Genomic DNA, 20,709 nt, shown 5'->3' on the forward strand with positions numbered 1-20,709 from the left:
TAATACTGCACTTTATATCACAAATGTATAAAAATATGGCAGATAGTGTCATAACAATACTTTTCTTTTAAATGAGTATATTTAAAAAAACAGACAGTTATTTTCCATTTTATATATATTTATATATAGAATAAAATACTCCTGATGCAATATATAAATGTTACTGTTAGTTTCTTTATAGAAACTACTGTAGCTGTTGCACTGCTTCACAATGTTCAAACAGCTCAAAATAACTTTACATTATAACATAAAAGATATGATTATAACAGTATCGATAGTAGGTCATCATAAATAAATATTACAAATCCTATCAAATATGGAAGTTTAAAAAACAAATTAAGACATACAAATTTAACTTTAAACCCTTAACCGGGATACACTTTTATCACATAAAACCCCACTGTTTAACTAGGCAGCAAAAAATGTAGTAAGGGCATAGGTCTAGACATGAACGCTTTCATCCTTGTAAGTGCCAATACATACCAGAAGTCTCCCCAGCTTTCAGACAGAGATGTGCACTAAGCTGGAATGTAAGTGAGAGAAAACGGCAATAGGTTTTCTCCCTGACCCAGCACACTCTGCCTGGCATCCAGCGACATTTCTGATGACTGGTAATTCATAATTCACTTGTTGTACTGTATAATCCCTGACTCTCTCTGTGGTGCCAAACAGCGTAGCTCCACATGAACCTATTGCACACCTTTATGAAGCTGAAAATGCACTCTTACCATCACCAGAACCACCAACGCGCCCCTACGCTGATCTCCACCTGAACTGGCCTCTTTTCTGGAGTGCAATTACAAGGCTGTCTCTTTTAAATCATTCAGATTTGGCATTCGCGATCGGTTTGTTCGGTTATATGTGTGCCCGTTCTGTCCGCTCTTGGAAGGCAGCTGGTCGGAGTAGGGAGGCCCGTCACTCGCGCTCCTGTTCACTGGGGAGACGTGCCAGGTGGGTTCCAGCTGGCTTGGTATCTGCAGCGTCGGCCTGCTTTTGGGCTGAGGCTCTTGCCGCACGTTGCTGCCGCCGCTGCCAGAGCTTTGACTCATGGGGTGGATTCGCACTTCAGGAAAAGCAGCTTTGGCTGGCTGGCTTGGTAAGGGCTGGAAGCGGGGCTCAGCAGGGAGGGGATGATTGAAGAGGAGAGGTGTACAGAGCTTCGAAGAGATTTTAATGGCTGGCTCTGAAAGACATGGGGAAAAGCACTTGACCTTTTGCTCTCCATCGTATGGGACTTCCTATAACAAAACTCTCATGTCCTAAACCGAACACCTTGAACTTCACAGGACTTCCTCACTTTTAATTTGTATTCATTTGGAATATTTAATTCCAAGCTATGACTACACACCTGAGAAAAAGTCTTCTCGTTATGATTCAATCTATTAGCTACCTGGAAAGATGGCAGCTTTTTTACATCAGAAAAAAAACAGTGTTCCCATTAATTATTTTAACCTTGTTTCCTATGAAAACGGAGGCACAGACAATTTCATTTGCTGTCCATCTGTCACCACTCCTGCTATTAACTTTAGAACCTCAGCCACATTTTATGAGGCACAGGCATCAGAAATACAAAGTTCCTAAAAATTTTGTGAACACCAATTAGGCGTTAGAGAGAGTCTTGAGTAATCATCTGCACTGAAATAAGGGCTGGCAGAACTCAGCAGTTAGATATTTTGTTTGCCAGCAGCTAGGTGATAAGCTGAAGGAAAATGGAGACATGGGGTTACTGAAATGGGTAGCAAGAGCCTGGGGAAGCCCGAGTACACAAAGTGGTATGAAAACAGCCTCATTAAATTCCACAGCTCAGAGAGCAGCTTGCTGCTTCAAACACTGCAGCTGCAGTGAACCCTCATCTTCAGCTTTCAATGTGGTAACAGCAACAGAGCATGGCACTGAAGCTCCCTCCCAAACCCTGCCCCCCAAACTGCTTTTAGAACTGGAGAAAATAAAGTTGCATTAGTGCAGTGCTATGCAGCAATAACGCAGCCTGCTTAAACAGCAGTCTGTGGCAGATGAGGCACAGCCGCACCGTAATGTGGTCACGATGCTCTGGTGACCCCATCAAGTATCAAACTGTGTCAAGTGGCAGTGTGCTCTCGGGGTGCACCGTTCCTTGAGGAGCTAACTTGAGGGCTCTTCTACAGCGCTGCATAGCTACCACAGACATGCATTGAAATGTTGCTTGCCTCTAATACAAAAACATAACCAATATTTTCAAAGGCTCAAAGACTGACACAGGGACATTTAGTTTTTCTTCTCTCCCTTGTCATTCATGTCTAGGTTTTCAAAGAATTATGCAGGACTGCAGGCACATGATTTTTCATACTCATTGAGTGGGGAATGGGGAGGTTGGGAAATAATGTCAAATGCAATTTTTCTATTCACCAGAGAAAAAGCTGTCAAGATACCTCAGTGATGTTAAAATACAGGGAATTGATAATGCCACTTACAGGAGGCTGGATTTCTGTCATCTTCTCAGGATGCCAATCCTTCTGCCTGCTGCTCTGGTGATTAGAAGAATGAATGGCTTTCTGTAATGCCAAGAGATCCTGACCATCACTGCTAGGCATCTGCAACAAAATATTAGATACTAGTTTCCTAATATATTCTTGAGAATACCTTTAAATCATTTCCCCCAGTTAATTACAGACCGCAAGTGAAGCCCATTACTGCAGCAGAGTTGCAATGACCTTTCAATATTTTTCCCCACAGTAAGAGCAAGTGGCTGTGGATATCATGCAGATTTGTTATATATACCCTTAGCCCTTAAAGCATTCGCATGCTGTTAGTGTTATTTGCTGTAAGAGAGAGCAGTTAAACAAGGCTTCAAAGAATAAAAAAAAAAAATAAAATTGTTGAGCCTCATCTTCATTTAAAAAAAGCATTCCATACCGCAGTTAAGACCATGGATCAGTTCTATAAATTTGTTCCTGAGTGAAGTAGACCAAAATCTCTCTAAACTGATGTCTGGCTGATTTTGCCATCACAAAACCAAGAGCTTTTCCTCTCCCCATGTTTCTCCTCCTCCACAAATATCCCAAACTAAAGGAAAAATTAAGAAACTCCCCACCTCACACCCCTAAAACCAAGCTGAAAATCCAACAAAATATATGGCAGAACGATAATTTAAAACTTATATATAGTTTTATCTCATTTCAAGAATTCTAAGCAAAAAAAAAGGATAGTTAAAATTTAACTTATTTTTAATGCAAGCTGTCTTTTATCATGAACAATCAGGACAAACAAAATATAGCAGAGGCATGAGCTAAAATTTAGTTTTCAGATAATCTGTTGTTAGTATTTAATTAATTACATGTATATATAAAGGAGCAGTTTGCATAAAAAAATGGAATCCCAATATAGCTACAAAACAAACCAGGTTAATTTTTTTCCTGATTGAAACAGAACGGGACAGTTTAATTTTAAACATACACGATTTCACAACTATTTTCCTCCTTTAGTCTTAGTCCCAGGGCTCATCTCCCTGGAACTGTGTATGTTACATTTTCAGTATATCAAATACTTAAAAAATTTTTTTTTAGGCACAATCTATTTCAACAAAACTGCCAATTTTACTTAAATTTATCGAACTGGCCCAAGATACTTAACTGGATGAAGAGAAAGTGATCCCATGAAAATAAAACACATGCTGCTGTAGTCAGTAAAACAAGTTTACTGGAGCATTTTACAGTGCTACTGTACTTAAAAATTAATACCATGGGTAGAGTGACTACAGGAAGCTTTTTCAAAGAAGAACTATGCTTTAAATTATTCTTTGAATTAAAAAGAGGAAAGAGGGATTTCTTGATGCTTGGATTCTCCCCGTTGGTTGAGTCTGTCTGCAATATAAGATAAAAAAACTAAATGCATAGTATTTCAATTCAAGAGATCTGTCCTTACTATATTAATTCTTCTACTTTTTTTTAAAATTCCGAAAATATATAGTATCAATCCTACAATTTGCTTTGGAAAAATACAATAGAGATTGAACGAAAAAAGCATATGGAACAAATTCAAGGAACTGAATGCATGTAAAGCATGTAAAAAGAGATCAGTACACCTATTCTTATATCCATGTTCATTAGGAATGCTCGGTGCATTTCAAAGCCTTTTGGAAACAACTGGTAGGTCTTGTTGACTGTACTGAGCTTTGGATCAAATCCTGTAATTCTGGCAATCATTTGTTACTTATGATAATGACTTAAAGTGGTATGACATTTCTTATTTTTATATAAATAAAATATCAAAGATAAACTAACAATAATGGCAATCGGTTTGCAGAATGAGCAGTTGATAGGTACCTGTAGAAGAAATAAGTTGTTCTATTTTAACTTGTAAAAAGAGCTAGGGCTCTAAGATGAATTATTTCAGTCCTGACAAAAAAATGCCTTCAACAACTTCATGTATAACTGCAAGGGCACTGGCTGTTTCGTTTTAATTTCTGTAATACAACTGAACAGCATACCAATGGATGCACAAACAACAAACAGAACTATCAAGTATTAAAATTATGAATGAGACTATTTCTCCTCTGCTCAGGTATAAACAAGCATAGGACACATATGCTGTGGCTTGCATTATTCTGCCTACTGAAAGAAAACTTTATAATACAATATAATAATTCTATGGCTAAAGAGAATGATGGGTGCACTACCAAAAGCAAGGGTTTTCAAACAGCTTTCTCAGCTTCTAGATTCCATCCAAGTTAATGAAAGACAGAGCCACTGATTAGCATAGCTTGTTTAGGAGCATTATGGTCAGAATTTCCTGTTTCAAGTGCAGTAAATTAAAAAGGAATCAAAGCATCGCTAGGAGAAATGCTCACTTGCAACTGTTTTTTCCAAAGCAGATAATTTCTTCAGACCCATAGCTTGCCATATGTGCCCAAACCTGCAAAACTCGGGCTCCTCTGAAGATATTGCCTATTGACACTGTGCACAACCCTCATGGATATCAAATTGTTTTGGTGGCACATGACAGAAAAAAAATGTGACACTAGCAATCCTCAAAATCTTTTGCTACATTATTAAAAGACTCCAAAGAAGATGAAAAGGGGAACAGATAAGAACAGCTCTGCAAAAACAATATTGCAAAGAATTTCCATAGCAAGCAGTAACAATTATTATCCCATGAGGAAGTGCACCGGGAGAATGATTAACGGGAACAACTCTGCAGGAGGAAGTGTCAGGAATTGGGATCAGTTCTGGGCTGTTCGAGATTTTGAGAATGACGTTATTAAGATGTCTTCAATCAAATTTCAAATATCTTTTATGATTCTTAAGACAATCACCAGCAAAATGAGACTTGCCAAAGGGTATCAGAAGTAAATAGTAGCTGGCTATGATGTCTTTCGCAGCGTTGTGACAGTTCACAGAATCACAGAATCAACCAGGTTGGAAGAGACCTCAGGGATCATCGAGTCCAACCGCTGCCCCTACACCACCCTGTCAACTAGACCATGGCACTAAGTGCCATGTCCAGTCTTTTCTTAAACACATCCAGAGATGGTGACTCCACCACCTCCCTGGGCAGCCCATTCCAATGTCTAATAACCCCTTCTGTAAAGAAATTCTTCCTAATGTCCAACCTGAACCTCCCCTGGCGAAGCTTGAGGCTGTGCCCTCTTGTCCTATTGCTAGTTCCCTGGGAGAAGAGGCCAACTCCCACTTCACTACAACCTCCCTTCAGGGAGTTGTAGACTGCAATAAGGTCACCTCGGAGCCTCCTCTTCTCCAGGCTAAACAACCCCAGCTCCCTCAGCCGTTCCTCGTAGGTCAGACCCTCCAGACCCTTCACCAGCTTGGTCGCCCTCCTCTGGACTCGCTCCAACACCGCAACATCTTTCTTGAAGTGCAGGGCCCAGAACTTCTCAGGTCTAGTTTGTTCTCAGGTCTAGTTTGTTATTTGCTGCAGAAAGTCTGTGTCAGAGTAAATAAGTGGAATTTCATACTTCTAGGACTCTGTAAGAATTATAAGCCTCAGAAAAAAACTTGGGTAGTCACAAGAAATTCATAGAAAACATTATTCATGTAGTTGAAGAGCTAATATTACAGTGCTGTTAACAGCTTTTACCACTGAAGTAAACCTGGTCCTGAACTGGAGGTAATAATTTTTGTTTGTGTTGGACGATCGTCATGAACATCCCAATGTTTGTTAGGTAGACGTCCTCAACTAACAGATGAAGAAAAACAAAGAACAGTGTCTGAACAGACACTTGTGCACACATCGTTGGTACAGTCTGTCCCTAGATACTGTCCTGATAACAGCTGTAAGTAGAAATGAGGTTTTTCAGTCTCTAGTTCGCTCTAAAGTTCAAGTTGACATCAGCAAGTTTCTAGCTGACGATGCAAGAGTTTTATCACTATCTCATTTCTTGCATTTATTCATCTTCCTGTGAGATACGAGCTCTAACTAGCTAACATAATTTTCCCTTATGCAAAACCTCTCTCTAACCCCTCCCCCTCTACCCCTCTCCTTAACACGGAGAAGAAACAGGAGTATGGATTATGTAGAACTCTGTCCTGTCTTGTAATCAGTGATGTTTTTGGTAGCTACAGATCAAGGTACTTTAGGTGACTTAGATGTTTTGGAAAGTGACAGATTTTGAGATGCAACACAATCCAGTCTGTATTTCCTTCAGATAGCTTAATCTGCAAGTAGTTGATACACCATCTATCAGATGGGCTTTTAGAGTGTTCCCTGCCACCATGTCTGAACGGCTGGAATCAGAGTAGACTAGAAGAGTGCAAATTTAACACCTCCTTTTTTGTTGGAAAATGCATCCCTGGAACCAATGGCCCTAGGTGTGCTATCCTTTCACAGACATTTTGATATTAAATAATCTCAGAGTTATAATCTAGGTATTTTGTTCAGTTGTGTAATGCAAGTGATCATATTTGAATGGGGTACAGGTATAAGGATGAACAAGTTCAGAAGGAGAGGTAGATGTCACTGCTCTAAAACCTGCCCAGCAGGAAGGCGAGGTGCATTTTTGAGTGCTAGTTAACGCACACACGTACATGTTCCATACAGTTCTAAGAAACTAAAAAAAAAAAAAAGCCAGATAATAATTCCTCTCCCCCAAATTTCAACAGATCAGCCCTCCAACACTCAGAGTCATGCCACCTCACTCTGTGACAGTAGATATTTTGATTTAGCTACTCCCCTTTGCCTTGTGGTACCGTTAACAACTTCTGAAGCCAATTTAACTGTAAGCAGTGAGCGTGATTTACTCCATTCTGAGAACCTTCAAAACTGTAACTGCAATTACACTTACAAAAACACTGCAACTTGATTTTTGAATAGCATTGAGTTCTGAAACAAAACAAACCCCATAATGTGGGGAACTAAAGTAAGCTCCTCTGGAAAGTAGGACGTGCATTACTGTTGGAGATGATGATCCCTCTGCTAGATAAAACAGTTTGATTTTCAGATTCCAGATCAAGTCTAAAATTTATCCACTCATTTGTACACTGAGAGCATCTGACACAATACCAATATCAAATAAGAAATTACTGTTACAAACAGGTTAACAATAAACCCCACTTTAGTGAAAGCCCATCTTAAAAAAAATGGAAAGTTGGGTAGAATTCTTAGTTTTACTATCCACATCTCATTACTCAGAAAAATGAAATGTGAGAATGAAGCACACAGAAAAGAACAGGTAACAGAAAAGGACAAACATTTATTTATGAAACTATTTTGCACATAAGATTTAGTAACATACTACTATACTAATTAAAAAATATTGAAATTTCAGAAGTTCTACTTCTGGTGGCCTGTTTGAGAACTGCAAGACCACGCTTTTACTAGTCATAATTTAAGATAAAGTACCTGCAGTTTTAAATTTTGTAAAACAAACTTTAGGTAAATGAAATTTTAAATACTTTACTGTTTCCAGAACTGTCATCTGAGACTGAGATGAGATGATGTTTATGTTACTTCAGTTCTTCGGGGGATTTTCATTACAAAACTTTGTGAAATATTAATATACCACTGCTCTCTGATAAAAGAGTTTTCTCCCTCCCAAAAACTAGATGAAAAGGTAAAAATGTATAGAAGACACCAAAGGCTTAAACCAAATAACAAAATCCACAATTCTTTCCCCCAACATAAAACGTTAACAATGGTTAAGACACATCATCCTTATTCCCACCACGGGGTGCAGCAAGAAGATGGAGGCTGTTATCAAGACACTGCCACGAAAAAGACTGGAAAGAATTCTCCTTTGTAACAGTTTGATTTCCTCCCTAATGGATATCTGAAATTATTCAAGCTCTGAGGACACACAATAATGCATTTGCTATTCTTGGAATGGTATTCCAATACCCTGCAAAAGAATTTGCTGCAACATCAGCTTAAAACTTGTATCAAAACTGGCTCTCAAAGGATCTCAATGAAAACAAAGATGGACAGGACTAGTAAGTGAAGAAGTATTTGAAAAGGCAGATAAATAAACTCTGAACAGTGAAATAATTTGACTTTCATATAGTGAAAAGAACAAATAGATACATGCGGGCATGATCACAAATAATACAAAGGTATTGTACTAATTTACCATATTAAAATGGTATAATTCAAAACTGATAAACATATTTTCCTCTAGAAATACTCTATACTTACAGTTTGAGATTTCTTCTTTTTCTTTTTTATTGCCCTGAAAAACCCTTGCTTTTCTTTCTCCTTGAGCTGTTCTGAGTGACTGTTAAGGTTTTCAGGACTGTTCCTAAACATGAAATAAGGTATTGTAAGAGACATTTTATTTTGATATTATGTAAATTCTGTGTAATAATGAGATCTTATGCCAAAGAATGCAAATTATTGATTAAAGCAAAAAGATTCTTAATGTTTTAGGATTCATTGGTTCAAGGGTTACTATGTAAATACTGGATAAACAGTCTTATTAAATGGGATAGGAGGAACACAGTGTTAGGACAAAATGTTTAGCTCAAACCAGTGAATAGTTATTTAGGGAAAAAGAATGCATGCATGTCTTTTTTTAAGCCAGAATTTAATATTCAAACCAAAATATCACACACAAAATCTTTCAGAAAAATGAAAATCATATCTGAGAGAACATACAAATGGTGATGAGGTATAAAAGCCCAGGTCCAGTTTATCCATTGCTTGCTGGAGAGCCAGGAGATACAAAGTTCACCAGAGAGAACCAACTTCAATCGAACTTCCTGACCTTTGCTGACATGGTTCCAAATTTATCACTGGGGAAGCTGGGGATCTACTGTTGTCCATTTCAACTTAAAAACTTCAGTTAGTTTGTTATGCGTGGGTGAGACAGTGCTGGCAAAAGAAGATGACCCGAAAGTGGAACCGGTGACTTGCCTGAAGACCAAATTTCCACTTTTTAACTTGTCTTCTCAGCTGAATTAACTACAGCTGATAAATAACATGTTACTTTAAGTATACATAGTAAACTGTATATGTAAAGTACTGATATGGGGTAAAAAGATGGTTTACATGGGACATTAGTGAGACATAACTGAATGCAGTTCTAGTGCCCTTTAAAATAGTTTGAAAATTGGAAATGGTGCAGGAAAGTGTAATTTCAGAGATAGAAAGAATGGCCTATGTTAAAGGAGTCAGAGATTTCAATCTCTTTAGTGTGTTAAAAAACACAGCCAGAGCACCCCCAACATTTAGTTTCCTTGATTGCGGTGCACAAGTACTTATCCAGGAATAAATTACAGGCTACTAGAGGGGTCTTTAAAGTAAAGGGCAAAGACATAATAAGAGCAAGTAGGTGGACAATGAAGCCAGAGAAGTCATATTAGAAATAAGTCACTGATTCTAACAATGAGAACCATTAACCGCCAGAACAAACTCCTTAGTGAAAGAACTGGATTTCCAGTCTTTGACATTTCAAATCAGGACTGCATGCTCTTCTGGGAGATACACATTAGTCAGGTATGCTACTGGGCCTGGATCCCAGAGAACGGATGACATTTAATGGCAGCTATCATACATAAAATCATACTGGGTGATTTAACAGTCCTTTTTCAGTCTTCAGTTGCATGAAAACAAAAATTAAACTATTCCATTGTCTTGACGAAAAACCTAAAGGAAAGCCACAGTTCTAAAGGCTCTGGATGACAAACGGGAGCAGCTTTTCTTGGAGCAACTGTAATGTAGCAACACTTAGCTGTCTGCTATAGTTATCTTTGGCTTCTAATTCTGGCTTTAAATGCTATGCTATCAGCTGGTGATCAGCTGCTACAACATGCCAAGCTGACATTTTTTTCCAAGCAAATGTGAAACACATAATTAAGGTAGGAGTCACCGGACGCATCCTCCTTATTGATGAGTATCTTTACTCTGGTAGTGGTTTCATCAATTCCTCAATTTCTACACAAAATCACCTCAAGCTTGAAATGCTACTTGGTTCTAAATAGAAATGCATGCAGTGTTTAAATGCTGTAATAAAGTGCAATTGTTGAGTAAAAGAATGGGCTTAGAAGAAAGATTTACAGGCAGAGAGGATGGTGGAAATCTTCCTAATTTAGATTTTTGGAACTTACATCTAGATCCAGGAAACACATTCAGGTGCACAACAAAATAGATTTAACATGACAATTCAATTACAACGCTACAGGAAAAATCTCTAGTTTAATATAATTATTAGATTTATAACATGTGTTTCAAATATACTGGATTGCTAAGGATTCCTGTTTCTGTCACGTCCCTGTATTTGGTACCACTGCATAACAGCAGTAAGGCAGTCTTGTATTAGTCACTTAAAGCACCAACGAGAAAGCCCGAGAGTAAAGACTACTGACAGCTTTACAGATTTGGTGAACTCATAAGACTGACTTAACACAGACGAAACACCTACCAAATGATTTACTAAATGATTTTTACTTAATTTGTTAGAAAAGTTGGAGGGAAGCATGCACTCCAAGTATCCTTCTTGTACTCTGAAAGTCATGTGAATGGGGCTGAGAATCTTCTGAGCCTTTCCCCAAAGGAGCTACTGTGCATCCACACCTGCAAACATACCCCAAACCACAGCCCCAGTACAAATTACCAACCCAGCCACTGTGTTGCCTGCTGAGGAACCAGTGCCAGATCATAAAGAACTCCCATGAGGTTACTCTACGTTGTCCTTTAAAATTTTTCAATGTCTGGCTATAGCTTTTCTGTTCCGAAGTCTATCCCAGAATGGAGACGCTGGATTTTTAAAGGTGAACTGAATCTTCAGAATAAAGCTTGGGACAATTTTTGCCAGACTTTTAGACAGAGATTCATTCATGTAAATTCTTTTCTTCTGCCCAGTGAACCTGGATAATAAAAATGATCCCCACAGCAGATGAGCAGATAGGAGAGATGGGAAATTCTGCACCATCATTTCCTCTTTATGACTATAGTGTCCAGACAGAGGAGAAAAATAAGGGGCTGAAAACTCTGCTCATTTTCAATTGCTGCTTACCCAAAAGCCAGTGGTTTTACACCAACTGGTTTATGTCATTAACTCCTATGACTCATATTGCAGTACAGTTGTCTGAAAAAGCATTGACCTTGAAAAGCAACTGCTTCAAAACACATGCTCATTATGTGAAGAGAGTGAACATATATAGCATTATAGCAGGAAGCTTCAACACCAGGATTTTGTACTGAGCAAAAATAGAGCAGAACATTTTGATCGATGAGATGAAACACTGGGATATTTTAGGCATCCCAAAAGATGATTTTCAGACAATGGACAGTATAGGAAAAAAATAGGATTATCAGAATACTCTGTATGGTATAGTATTTAATTAATGGTAGATAGATAACTGTAAGCCTTTAACACTCCTAAGAGTAGGATGTTCTTTTTTTTTTTGTTCTTATCTTGAATGACAGTTTGTGTGTGTTTGTATCTGTTCTATACGTATAAAAATAATAATAAATATTATATATATTTCCCCTTTATATTATTTTTGTAGGAAGGTATGACACATGATAGAGAAGATATGAAAGCTGTTTGTCAATAGAATGAATAAATTAAATGGACATAAAAGGTCTAAACAACGAAGCTTTCCAGAAGCCCTCAGATATCTTTTAAGCAATCAATGCAAACACTTCCAATATGATGTGAGAATGAAGTACCGCATGTTGGAGTTTATTCCAAAGCAATATTTAGAACTATAACAATGGCAAAGATACTCAAGCCAACCATTTTGGCACGCTGGCAGAACAAAGTTAAGCATCTCGCCTGTATCTACTGATTTTGCCCAGCTGAAGACAAAGCTCGTACGAGTGCAAGAGAAGAAAACATCTACTCTTGTATCAAAAAAGGAAAAATTGAGCAAGTTCAAGGTCATTTACAGGAAATTAAACTCTGGCAAAGAAAAGATTTTCTAGAAGGTCGAAAAATTTGCCTTTTTTCAAATCAAGCCGTCTAAAGTTGAGAAATGATCTAGTAATTTAAGAGTAAAACCTGATGACAAAAGTCGAGTTTATAACGTCTTTATTTTTAAAGAGGCAGGACAGCAGGGACAGAGTGAAGAAATGCACACAAAGACAAGGAAACATCTGTGACAATTCAGTCTAGCAAACCTTCACAAACTCTTTGACAGAAGAAAGGCAACACAGAGCAATAGTATGAGAGAAGCCATATTTTACAGTAGTGGCAAGTCCAGTTGGAATACATGTCACTCATAATTCGAGATGAATTGTCATATACCAGTTACGTATGTCAAACATCAAATATTTACTTCATCATAAAATTGATGTAAGCAGAATCACATTCCATTAGAGCTTTCAACATTTTCATAAGCATTTACGCAGTACAAAAAATTAAGTAGAGGAACATGGACTCTACATCACTCAGGAATCTGATTAAGCTGCATTTATGGCACAGAACAATTTTGCAACAACATTAGACCATTGCCAGGACAACTTGCACAGAGTTAACATGTAGAGCTGGGCAGGAAACATTGCAGGAAAACAGGGAATAGGAAAAGGAAAGAGAAAGAGAAACGCATGCCAAAATAGCAGTAACTTGGTGTTGCGGGCAGTGCCATTCCTCTCATTTCACAAGAAGAAATGTTTATTCTTCTGTAGGTTCTTCTCTCAAAGGAGCTGTTCCACTTTGTGAAAATATTGGAGTACATTAACTGGAGCAAGGACTTAAATCTAACCATCTCAAGTTAATGAAGGGCTTTTATTTGCTAAGGCCACATTCACCCATCTCTGTGGTCCTTTCACTATTTCAACAAGATGAAACAGCTTCAAGAGAATATATTGAAAGAAACTGAGAATGTGCTCCAGAATAACCTCTAACCTCTGGTTCAGCACGTTCACTTGTTAGATCTAAGATCTTGGTTCAAGCCTCTGGTTTAAATAACGAAGAACAAAGGCCCTGCACTTGAGTTCCTCACATCCCAAAAAATAATGCTGACCCCAGAATATTTGTTATTTTGAGTGTATCTCTGGTTTTGACTGGCAATTCCATCCTGGAGATGAAGAATCTTCCCAATAAAAGGTTAGTGGATATCAGTCCTGTTCCTTTGAAAAGTTCTGGTTTCAATAATTTGGCATTGTAAGCAAAAAAACTACTTAGTCAAAAAAATTCCCAACCAGCTCTAATAACATATGCTATTATTTCAGTTCAGAGTTAAGATAACATTACATGTTTCTTTGCACTGACCACATAATAAAAGTTAATATACTGCCGAACAATACACAGAGCTAAACAAGATTCCAGTTGGCTTATGTTATATGCAAGATAGAAAGATTCAGATATGAAGGACAACAAAATATGTAAAAGGGTTCAACAGCAGGAATAAATACCTTCTTTAGCCACATAAGTCACAACATAAGTACCACTTTTTTACATAAATGACTGGATTCCTCAGCTAACTTCCACAAAATGGATGTAGGTGGAGCTACTGTGGGACGGGAAGCAGACTCTAGTGAATCACAGCAGGTGACAAGGGTTCTCTGGAGTAAACATCATCTATTACTGACATGGGTATATAACCTGAACACAAGCTGAAATACCAGTTGTTTCCCTTCCCCACCCCCTCCACCCCCTTTCATTTTAAGCAGATAATTCACAGGTTGTTCATGTGAAAACACATTAGGTCAACAAACCACTGAAATAGTTCTTTAGATAGCATGACTTTTTCACACCTTCAGAGAGCAGTGTTTCAGACAGTGGTACAAAGCACAGTTGAACCATGTGAATGCATACAGTCCATTCCTCCCACCAATCCTTTGAAGCTCCAGTTGCTTATTTTTATTCAGTGTGCTTTATTGTGAATGAACAAAGTAGAAGAATAAGGTATTTTAGAGCTGAATAGCTCTCAGAGTAACCAAATTCAGATATTTCCCTTTAAGTCCTGCAAAGCTATGCATATACTGTCATTCTATTAGCACAATTATAGTTAATTGTTCTATGTTATATAATGGAGTCACGTGATGCTTTCAATCCTTTAAAATCAATATATACCATTAAGATATTGCTTAGTCCGTTTTCCCATAGACCAGAATTATTTCCTTCGGTGGTGTGTAAGCAAAAAGAGCAGCAGTCCCCATTGTAGGGTGAATATTATATTCTTCATTAATACAGTCCTATTTTATATATGGAAACATGCATTTTGATATTTTTTTCCATTTGTCTGACAATTCATGCTTCTGGAATCCACAGATGAAGCTATGGCCTTGCTATCCATACTATATGCACACAAGTACTTTGTACTATCTTTAACCAAAGATTAACAGTGGAAAAAAATCAGGAAAGACTGGACAAAAGTATATAATCTTTAATGCATTCAGTGTGAAGGTGTAATAAAATATTCCTTGTTGCTCAAAAGGGGACAGCAAACATGCAATGCTATGTCAGTACAGTCAGAGGAAGCAACTAAGCACGTATAGACAATTGCAAATTTTTTTTAAAAAGTGGGTTTTTTCCGCCTCCTGTTAAAAATCCCTTTTTTTCCTGCCATTCTCTACACATCTGTGTAAATAACAACTCACCAGGTGTCAAAGGTGGTTTGTCTCTTTGAGTGGTTTGCCACCGTGCTGCTGTCTGCTGGTAACACAGAGGCTCTGTTTGACACATTGTTTTCTATGTACGTACTCTCTGGACGCGGAGATGGAACTGAACAGAGAAATAGCAAACAATGTATACTGAGCTCTGCCAAAAATCACATCTTTCAGTTGTCTGCTTCCTCTCTACCTCTTTTACAGAAACAAGACAGTGAAGACTTAGTTGTACTTTATGTACGACTGGAAAAAAAGCATACTTTTTTACCGTTTGGAAAGCTGTTGGTTTGTGATACTTGCAAGGTATTAGTTGTAAAATGAGACCATTGTCAGAACTTGGGTAAGTTGTTATTAGATTTGAGAATATTTCTATCTGTAGGGAGCCACAAGTGTGATTGATATTTAAAAACAGGAAATAGAATAAAAGTTTAGAATACTGTTATTAAAGACACAATACTACAGTTTACACTTTGTTTTCATTTAGACCTTAAAAAAAATAGTACTCATCCTGAAAAAAAATTACTTTGGATTTTAATACAACTAAGAGCAAGAGATTACTCACTAAAAATGAAAGGATCAAAATCAGATGTTATCTTTTTTTCAAACAGACATACTTGTGGTTTTGAAAAAAGGTTACATATACCTAGAACATAAATTTATTAGAATTATGAATATCACCAGAAATACCTGCAGTGGATTAAATATTGATCAGGCACTAGTTGCAGCATTACTGCAGCATCACACTACACTATTTGTCAAAATTGAATCTGTTAAGTTTTTGTTCAAGCTGTAGTACAAAAGTGCATGCTAATAACCTTTGTATTAAGTCAGTACTTAAGAACTGCATATATATGAATTTACTTTTTTCATAGTAACTTTTTCTTTCAATAGTTTGTGCATATACTATTATCTATGTATTATTTAAATATAGTATCATTATTGCAATACAATAATTAAGTCTGAACTAAAAGAATTTGTTTCATAGATACAATTAAAGAGGAAGAAACCTCTAGTTTACAATAAGTAATTGAATGCAACCCCAGACCTACAGGTTCCTTAGCACATGACTTAGGAAAGTCACTCTTCGTTGGAACTTCTGTTTCACTATGTATAAAAAAATAAGGATAATCCACTCCAATTTTAGGAGTGTTTTAAGGATTAATAAAAGCAATTCAGGATTGAGGATTCTTAAGGATTCTCTGTTGCACGTACTACAAAACCTTACACTCAAAAGCATTGCTCAAAACAGTGCAAGCTTTAATATTGCTCACAGGTTTTAATATTGCAATGATACACTTGCAAGGATTGGCAGATTTTAACATGTCTAAATCAGGTCATCGGCCAACTGATCAACCTGAAGAGGATCAGAGGAAGATTTGTGACTTTACTTAAGGTTATTAGGTGACTCATAATCGAATTTCAGCTGATTGGGACTTCTTAAGGTCCAGGAGAGCCCCAAAGGCCTCCTAACACTTGCTGGACAGTAATTAGCTTCTTATCATCCTTGTCTTTTTTGAAAGGATTACCCAGATTCAGCCATAAGGTGGCTGCTCAGAAATCACCATCTTTTGTGCACCATAATAGAACAGTATCTATCTGTGTGTGTATATATATACACATGCACACATACACAGACATACATATATATGCGTATACACAGTCCTGTGTTGTTATTTATTCTGAACTGGGATTATACGTGTGCTTTTGCTTGTAGGAAACTCTGATCTTTAGTAAGTCTGAACAAAATAAATGAATATTGTTTTTGAGCAATGAAAAACTAGCTTTACAGTTCCATGCACCACAGTATCTGAAATAGATCAGTATGTCAATGTGTTACAAGTACAAAGGTATTTAGAGATAATGTTAATAAGAATTTAAAAGAAGAATGAAAAACATTCATTAACTGTTTACTCTAGTAATATTAATCTATTTTGTGCAACTCCCCCTGATAAATTATCTTCTGCTTTACAAGGTACTGTGCTGGATATACTTTTCAAAAAAAGTGAGTTATCATTTGCAAATAGATAATATGATACTAACACAGTTACTGCATTCAACCTACCAGGGCAACCCTGTCTCTGAAAGTGGGGTAACAATCCTTTTTCCAATAAACTTTTATAGTTGTTCACTTTAGTTAGTTCTCTGTATCCATTTCCACTACTTATATTCCATGTTAAAATTCTTGTTTAATTCTGAAAGATCCACCATAAAATTACCTCTGTAAAAGCTGCCAACTCTTCTTGGAACAGGGTCATTATACAGAATTCTATTTTCTTTAGTAGATGCTCCATCTTCTGTGTGTGGATCATGATATGCTCCACCCTAAACAAAAGAACAATCAACTCTTTAAAATTAAAGACTATAAACTGATTTGCAGGTTTTAACCAACATACATAAGCAAGAAACCCTGAACTTCACTACACACAATCTTCCTTTCATGCTATTAATAACTGCCAGTATCAAATCACAGACTATGTAATCAATAATTACTTGGTTTTGCTGCTTGCTTGCTTTTTCCAAAATGACATTAACAAAATTTTGCCTCTTAGTTGTAATTTCAAAGACTTGAGCATGATTCAGATCCTTAGATTTTTGCTGTGAATGAAATGCAGTTGTAACATCTCTGGAGGAATCTTTTACTGGAGGCCTTGTTAAATTAATTTCTGATGGAATCTAGTCACTTTCTGACACTGGCAAATTTTAAAAAGCAAACAGGAAATGCATGTAATTTGTGATAATTGCAACACCAAAGCACTATTTCTTATCAGCTGTTATACAGTAGTACTTAGAGGTATCAACAGTCACAAAATCTACTGTATGCAAAATAAAAGGTAGTCCCTGAACTAAGAAATCGATAAGCTAAATAGTTAAGTCAGACAGGATATGAAAAAGAATATCATTACCTCTAACTTACTCTATTTTCCTGAATACAGTACTTCCTGGAAGGCAATTCAAGCAAGAGCTTAAGTACGCCTTTAGAAACATCCATATGCATGTAATTTGCCATCAAATATGACTTAACTCCACTCTTAAATGAGCGAGACACTGCAATTTTTCCCACAGTATGGACTGACCAGATAAAATTCAATGCTCTCTACAAGACCCCACAAGAAACTGTACTGAAACCCCATATGAATTTAAATCTAGAATGTCCAAGAAGGACAAGGGTTAAAAAAAACAAAAACACAAAAGACCCAACCAGAGTTAAAAATTGGGTTTTCAATTCACTGTATGAGTGATTTGCAAAATCTGTTTTGCTTTTTATTAATGAAGTTCTGGCCTCACTGTCACAGATAAAACAACCCTTGAAACTGCGCAAGGTGAGAAAGGGAGCTAAAACAATGCTTTACATCACAGTTTGATTCTTCTAAAATTTACAACAGGCTGAAGCATTTGATTAAATTACTACTTGTGTAAGATACCTCTTCTTTGTCAGCAGTTAAGTTACCAATATGAGACAGTAATAGCAACTTGTACTTTCCTTCTGCTTGCCCCCTTTGTGTATGTTTATTTTAAGATAAAAAAGAACCCTTAAAACAATGTTTTACTGAGACTTGAAAAGCCCCAAAACTAACACTGAATGCAAGTCTTTTTTTCTTTTTTCTTTTTTTTTAAAGTAAGATTTAAAGCCTGGCAAACAAAGAATGTTTTTTTTTAAAAAGACTTGGTAGAGCCAAAGAGAAAATCAATGAGAGACTAGAAAGATGGAAGGGAGGGAACTTCACAAAATATGAGCAGAGAGAGAGAGAACAAGTACAACTGAATGGGAAAAAAATTAGGAAAACAATAAAGAATCTTTGAAACACTTATGTTATTCCTGATTTTTTTAGTTCAGTAATCCTGAAGGAAGTTATATTTTCTGATTTCTAATGCAGAATGGAGAAAACAAACAAAAACCCCAAAACAACAAAAAAGGGATAGGAAGGAGAAGAATGACTTCTTTGTGAAAATGCCTTTACCAGGCATAAAATGACTGACGATTAAATTCTGATTTGTTATTGAAAGTAGTATAAATAATCAAAAACAGCTTTGTGAATTTACAGACTTGCCATCCATTTCAGAAGAGTATTTTTCCTTTCAGACTTCTGATGGTTGAAATACAGATTTAAAAGCATTAATTGAAGGCTTAAGTTTAAAAACAGTGATGATAAGAGATAAAGGCAAGTTCTTCACAAATGATTAGGCATTCCAAAGCAAACCAAAATGAACAAAACCATAAGCATTAAGATACACATCAATTTTTCTAATTAAAATAAAAATCTGTCAACCAAGTGTTAAATGACAAAGAATGATCTAATAAAAGCAATCTGCCTCTCCATAAAATGAAATAAAATTTAAATTACTTATCAAATTAATATCTGCTACATAATGCAGAAAAAGATCCTAATGCTCTGAAGAATAGAAGATAGCATGAGCTTTTATTATCAAAAACTCAAATGTTGGTGTTATTGACCTTCTACAGTAACATCCCGAAGAATAAGTAACATTTAACTTGACTGAAATGAGAGAGAGAGAAACGACTACACAAAGAAAAAAAACCTGGTTTTGAAATGGAGCTGCTGTAATCCCTTCTAAGTAGCTTTTTTTTTTTAATTACATTGTATTTCTCCTATTTTGATGAGATCTCTTCTCATGTGTGAATACACATAATCCTGAAAGGAGGAGATGTGCTAAGTACGAAAAAATGTATCAAGCCTTTTTTTCCCTACTGGACTGAAGAGGCAACCGCCACCTGAAAGCTCTTTTTTATGGTACTTGTAGACCACTATCGAGTCAGCTACACATAGTTCTTACATAAACTACGTAGGCAGAGTTTTTTTTTAGTCTCTCACAGTAAAGCATAATTTTTAGACCTCAAATAATATTTGCAGCTCTTTGACTTCCTTCAATTTGTCAACAAATCTGAACTAGATGTTCTCTCCTTAGAAGTCACTCACAGATGTATGTGTAAGAGAAACAAACGCTCATTTTGTGTACTACTCTCTGCACCATTTTGCTCTGATGTGGATTAATGATACAGCAATTTAAAGATTTGCTGACAAATACAGTCATCTTTACACATCTGATGTGTAAAACATCAGATAATGCAGAAGTGTTGTGTAAGGAATGTAAATCAACACCAGAATTAGCCCTTCCTCTACTTATTAAATAATGTTCACAATAAAACTCAACAAGGTATCTAGTGACAGTAATCACTGTAAGGAGTCAATTTACCAGTGGCTTCTCCAACATAAAATCTCTAGACTACCCCAGTTATTTATCATACTAATCAAGAGAAATATGGCAAGCTTTGATATTCCTCAATAAATTATGGCATTTCAGCAATAATGTCCTGCTATAAGCAAATGAAAAGCTCTCTTCAAAAATTAACATCAGCATTCATAACAGAAAGACATATAAGAAAAGCTAAATAAAAACACAAATGAGAAGGTTAATTAATCAAAACAATATGATAAAAATGTCACAATGTAACCACAGACTATGAACTACTAATGAAATTTTAACTTCAGAGACAAATTTTTCTATTCTCACATTCCAGTACTTTAAGAGAATGTTATTCGTAGTCCATTTTTTAAAATTACTTTTAAAATAACCTCTCATTTTGCACTTAAAATACTTACCCCTTCTGAAAAAAAAACAACATCCCTTGCCTTACAACAAGACAAATAAATAACTGCAAACAAACAAAGGGAAGACGGAAAGCAGGACGCTGTCCCCACATGAAGT

At 36.5% G+C, this 20,709-nt stretch overlaps 1 protein-coding gene across 1 annotated transcript in view; it reads right to left on the reverse strand.

The window, feature by feature from the left end:
* Window positions 1–563: 563 nt before the first annotated feature.
* The window catches only part of CDKL5 (cyclin dependent kinase like 5), an 84,218-nt gene continuing 64,072 nt past the window's right edge, over window positions 564–20,709 (reverse strand). The window contains 7 exon segments of the mRNA XM_068425456.1: window positions 564–1,138; window positions 1,141–1,183; window positions 2,451–2,570; window positions 8,623–8,725; window positions 14,974–15,097; window positions 17,199–17,304; window positions 17,548–17,662. Of these exon segments, the coding sequence (XP_068281557.1) occupies window positions 798–1,138; window positions 1,141–1,183; window positions 2,451–2,570; window positions 8,623–8,725; window positions 14,974–15,097; window positions 17,199–17,304; window positions 17,548–17,662 (952 nt within the window). The 3' untranslated portion in view covers window positions 564–797.

The sequence above is a fragment of the Nyctibius grandis genome, chromosome 2 (genome assembly GCF_013368605.1).
Source record: "Nyctibius grandis isolate bNycGra1 chromosome 2, bNycGra1.pri, whole genome shotgun sequence".
Classification (NCBI taxonomy): Eukaryota; Metazoa; Chordata; class Aves; order Nyctibiiformes; family Nyctibiidae; genus Nyctibius; species Nyctibius grandis.